Genomic DNA, 5,617 nt, shown 5'->3' on the forward strand with positions numbered 1-5,617 from the left:
GTGTTGGCAGCAAACTTGCTGAGGGAACAAGTAGCAAACCTTATCAGTTTCATTGGTTTTGCTAAAATAATTTTATTATTATTTTGAAACTAGAATAGAGAGATCAGAAATTAACACCTAGAGTTTGTCTGATTCCTATACAGAAAGAACCTACCTGCTAGCAAGTCTATGGACTCTGGAATTCTGCCAGACTACAGTTACAGAGTGGATTATCCAGAGATGGGGCAATGTGTAATCATAAACAATAAGAACTTCCACAGACAGACCGGTACTGCTTTCAGTTTTTTTTCCCTTGTTTAGATGAATTAGTGGCATGTATTATTCCTCAAAATTAAATATGTACGTCAATTTTGATTGCAATCTAAACTTAAGTTGTTTCAATGGGTGTGATTAATTTCAGCGCATTCTTCCAAATATGCATAGAGAGCACACATTGGGGTATAGCAGTAATGGGGAGAAAAATTGATAGGCACTACAAGCCCATCTTACCTTTTACTCATGGTTTCTGTTGTGCAAATGAAATCCTTTTTATGTCTTTATACAGATAGGTAGATATAAAAATAAGGAGTAGATAAATCTACAGTATAGGTACAGAGAGAGGGAGATGGTGTGCATGTAAGACAGTGCAGTGTTTCTTCTGTTAGAATGCAGCTGGAATAATGGAATAAAATTCCAGGCTGATACAGCTCTAACTGAGAAAAGAATTTGGCTCTTTTGGATGATGCCATCTATATAATATAAAAAATAATACATTTCCCTTATGTGTAGGGATGTTGCCCCGTTCGGGTACAGACGTGGATGCTGCAAGCGTCAGAGAAGTTTTTATGAAGTTGGGATATAAAATAAAGATCAACAATGATCTTTCATGTGAGGACATTTTTAACCTACTGAAAAATGGTAAGTAATAAAATGTTCAGTGTGTGTATTAAATCAACCACTGCTTCCCAATACATCCCTAGCCCTCACATCTCTTCTTCCATGGTTCTTTTAGGTGGTATTTCCCATCTATCAGTGGTTTATTGCTAAGGATGACATGTACATCATTGTTTCTGTGTTTATTCATCTTTGCTGTCTCCCCAGCTTTTGTGCCATAACTGTTGTCTCTGTATCCTTTCTCATCTTCTAAAGAAGGCTGGAAAAAAGGCTGAAAACTTAAACGCAGGCTGATTTATATTCTGACCATGGGATCACTGAAGCTCTGTGAGTTGGAAAGAAACCTGCGTAGCTGGGTAAAAGGATTCTGTGACATATGCTCAGTGATGTGGCCCAAGAGGTGTTCTGCTCGAGGGACCAGAAATGCAAGTGTGTGGGCCGAAATACTGTTTTAGAGAAACAACTCATGTTTTGTTTGACTCGTGAAACAAAACATGTTTCTGTCAAGTGGGAGCTTTATACTAATGTTTGTGTTCACTCTGTTTTGTTTGAACTTGGCTACATCTAAACCAATAAATTAAACGGTGCCTGGAGGTATCTGTAGCCCTGGAACACAGACTGTTCTGGTAAACTGTTGGAAGGTTCTCTGGCATGACTGTGGCTCATGCCTGCTAGCGCTCTCCCAGACTATTCCAGGTCACAGTTCAACAGTAAAAGTGTTCCAGGGTTTAGTTCCAGTGTCAGTTAGCCTGCAGCAATCCCAGTTGGGTTTTTTGTTTTGTTGTTTTTGTTTGAGTATTTTCTAATGTAAATGTTTGCTACATAGATATAGGTTTCTTAGTGCCGGTTAATGTTTATGCCGGACAATGCTCCCAGGCATGATTAATTTATTACTGCAGTTGTAGCCTGTCTGTTGACAGTAGCTGAAAGTGGAAAGACCTCTCTTACCTGTGGTATAAGGCCTCCAGATAGACAGTGTAAACTGCAGACTGCAGCCTAGTCTAGAGATTCCCAAAAGCCAGCCTTCCCTGACTCTTCTAGATGCAGTGTTTGTCCATAGGTTGTAGAAGTGCCTGAGTGTGCATCTCTTGAGAAAAATCTAAATAGTTCATTTTCTCCAGAGTAGAAATTCAGTGTGTTGGCAAGCTCTAAACAGAAGACTTCAGCTTTTGAGACTATTACACTTTTCATCTACAAACTCTTGCATCTTTTTGAGTTTCCCGCTCAGAATTTGTTTTAGATCCTTTCTTTTGAACCATGTTTCTATCTTTTCATATATTTAAAAGAATCATGTTGGTCGTCAGGTACAATCCCCACAATGTCAGGCAACAAATACATCAGAGAATATCTGTTCTATACTCTTTGCATACCACAAGATGAAAAAAAAAATATAAATTTACAAACACTTTAATGCTGGTTTTGGCTGGGATAGAGTTAGTTTGCTTCATAGTAGCTAGTATGGGGCTGGGTTTTGGATTTGCGCTGAGAAGAATGTTGGTAACACTGATGTTGTAGTTGTTGCCAAGCAATGTTTATCATTAAGCCAATGATTTTTTCATTTTCTCATATTGGCCCTATTCTCCCAGCTTCTTCTATACGAGAAGCTGGGAGGAAACACAGCCAAGACAGCTGACCCAAACTGACCAACGGAGTATTTCATGCCATCAAACATCATGCTTGGTATATAAGATGAGGGGAGTTGGCGGGGGGGACGGTATCACTGCTGATTCTCTCCCCCATCCCACACTGGAGGGAGGAGGAGGCGCAGGGAGCAGCGAGGTGAGTAGCTGTATGGTGCTTAGTTGCCTGATGGGACTAAACCACACAACTTTGTATCAAACTTAAATGTCTCTTAAGTACAAAATTCAGAGGTTTGAAAAAAGAGACCTTGCTACAGGGCAAGAGTGAGAGAGTAGGGGTAACACTAGTACCTGTTGCAGCAGCAGCAACTTTAATGCTACGTTCAGTTCTCATGTAATCCAAGCAGTTGAAACTTCCCTGATTGCAAAGAGATAGACTTCCCCATCCTTTCTCAAAACTCCGCACTTCCCGTCAGTCCAGTCCCAGAGCACGAGACTGCTGACCATTACTGCATGGCAAGCTGTACCATTCGGACTTTGAGACACTGTGGGAACACCACCTTTGTCTCCTCATGGTGCTCCCAGCCTAGTTCTGTGGCCGTGTCTTAGAAAGGGTAGGGTTGGCCTGTAATTTGGGGTTTTCTGTGTCCAGCCTCCTGAAATAAAGTAGGCTGTCTCCTTCTGTTCAGAAGTGACAACTGCTTGGAGGTTTTTAAACATGAGAGTTGCTTCCTATGTGACATAAGTCTTTAAGAACTATCAAATGTTCAAAGCTTTTAGGGAATGCAAGAAGTTAGGATAATTCCCTTGTTTTCTTTCAAGTTTCTGAGGAAGATCACAGCAAGCGAAGCAGTTTTGTTTGCGTGTTGCTGAGCCATGGTGATGACGGATTCATCTATGGTACAGATGGCCCTCTTGAACTGAAAGCACTGACGAGCCTTTTCAGAGGGGACAGGTGCAGAAGTTTAGCAGGAAAACCCAAGCTCTTTTTCATTCAGGTGATGTACAGCTGAGCAGGAATCACCAAATCGGCGGGATACTTAAAAACGTTACTTTTTCTCATGAATTTGTAATGCAAAAAGGTTAAAATTATTTCTAAAATTGATTTAAATGGAATTACTTTCAGAGTAATATTCTCTTGAGGTTTAAAAGTGACACAGGCTGACCTCTTAGGCGGTATTTGTGATAGCTGAGATTGCAGTACCTTAACTCTGTGGATTGAGTAGAATCTCTCTGAACACTAGCCAATGTGTGAGTTTCTGAATGCACTTTTGAATTAATAGCTATTACAACCAAACTGGAGTTGATTTAAATAAATGCTAGTTACTTCTGAGTCTGTCTAATGGAAACAGGACATGAAAAATCTTGTTGGTTTTGCAGGTTTTGAATTGAGATATTATTGTCTTTAAAACAGGGAAAATAATGGGTATTCTGATCATGATTCTGCCTTTATTTCTTTATTTCTCATTTTATTTTCCATTCTTCTCCCCTCCAAATAGGCTTGTAGAGGAACAGAATTAGATTCTGGTATTGAGGCAGACAGTGGATCTGAAGAAACCGTGTGTCAAAAAATACCTGTAGAAGCAGACTTCCTGTATGCCTATTCCACAGCTCCAGGTGGGACACTTGCCAAAAATTGGGTATTTTCCAGCTTGTATTGATGTTGTACATGACAGTTTGTAATGGTGGCTGGTCAGTGGGCGACAACTTCATTTGTTCTCTTTCACGGAAATAGATTGTCTTCAATCATTTCCTCCCCCCCACCTCCGGTTTGATTTCTTTTTGAGGTAGTTGCTGTTCTTGGTTCCTACCAAAAAAAAAACCCCAAGCCCTTAATATACATCTTGCTCACTAGGAAGCCCTCAAATATTCATCTGCCGTAAATTCAGTTCATCTGAGTTGTGAAAATAATTTACAGCGGGAAGTAAAAGATGTTAGTAGTTTTGAGAGCACGAAACGATCACGTCTGTAAACACATCTGCAGAGGAGGGTGAGAAACACCAGCATTGACTTGATTTGCATTGCATCCTTAAGCAAAATCCGTAGCGGCAGAGCCCTTGGCCCGCCCTTTACGTCTACCAGTTAGCAGAAATGGTTTGCAGTCTTTAATTCATGTACATAGTCCTGAAGATAGTGATGCTGAAATCCGTTCTGCGTCTGGGCGCCATCTGTACTGTCACCTCTCCTTCCTTCTGCAAAGATGTAGTAAGTGACTAGTAAGTGACTGTTGCAGCAGCAGAGTTTTCCTGCCTTGGGATTTTCTACATGCTTACGAGTTTTCTGAGTTAGAAAACTCTCTTGAGTTGGAATTTGGGGAGATTATCAAATCTCAGTTTTGTTGGTTAGTGCTTTTGAGTTTTTCAACTCAACTTTTGTTGGTTAGTGCTTTTGAGCTGTTGGAAACGATGCATTGTTGCCCTCACTGCTTATCCTGTGCTCTGTCAGAGGCTGCTACAGCTGCTCAGCCCAACATCTCTCTCTTCCGCAGGCTACTACTCCTGGAGGAATTCAGCTGAAGGCTCCTGGTTTATTCAGTCACTGTGTAAAATGCTGAAGGAACACGGAAGGAAACTTGAACTCATGCAGATTTTAACTCGTGTAAATCGCAGAGTGGCAGAGTACGAGTCCTGCTCAACTCGGCAGGATTTTAATGCCAAGAAACAGATTCCGTGCATTGTCTCTATGCTCACCAAAGAGTTTTACTTCCCTTGCTAAAAGAATTTCACCTTGGAATTTTTCAGTTCCTGTTTTTCTCTGTAATTTATATGCAACGTTAGTATGGAATACCACTTTTAAATCGGAATTACCGTTCACTGCTGCGTGTGGCATAATGAACTGTCTCAGAGTTAGGTGTGTCTGTTATTAGAAGTAAAAACATAGTGTGGCTATGTTAGAAATGCAGATGTTAAGTAGCTGAAACACAGGCAAATTTGAAAGTAATGCTCCGTGCGCCTCGAAAAATTAGGGAGAGGAGACTGAAGAAAGATCACATCAGCTCTCAGGTCTATTTGGTGCTACATTTCACTTCGCTGGAGGGGCAGAGGAAAGAAACGGTTCTTGTGAACAGTCTGGTTTCGTGTCTTTGCCCATAGAAAGAAGGCTCAGAAGGCCCATGTTTACTAATGATGGTAATATGATAGTAGTGTTGTCATACATTTCTTCTT

The 5,617-nt window shown here is 40.8% G+C and overlaps 1 protein-coding gene across 1 annotated transcript; it reads left to right on the forward strand.

The window, feature by feature from the left end:
• Nucleotides 1-143: 143 nt before the first annotated feature.
• CASP3 (caspase 3, apoptosis-related cysteine peptidase) lies at nucleotides 144-5,354 on the forward strand (the record flags this gene model as incomplete). The annotated part of the gene is made up of 5 exons (XM_010147701.1): nucleotides 144-268; nucleotides 769-897; nucleotides 3,276-3,451; nucleotides 3,953-4,070; nucleotides 4,942-5,354. Coding segments are annotated over 5 exons (775 nt in total), but the record flags the coding sequence as incomplete, so codon positions are not given.
• Nucleotides 5,355-5,617: the final 263 nt, after the last annotated feature.

This window comes from Eurypyga helias, unplaced genomic scaffold, assembly GCF_000690775.1.
Source record: "Eurypyga helias isolate BGI_N326 unplaced genomic scaffold, ASM69077v1 Scaffold17212, whole genome shotgun sequence".
Taxonomy (NCBI): Eukaryota; Metazoa; Chordata; class Aves; order Eurypygiformes; family Eurypygidae; genus Eurypyga; species Eurypyga helias.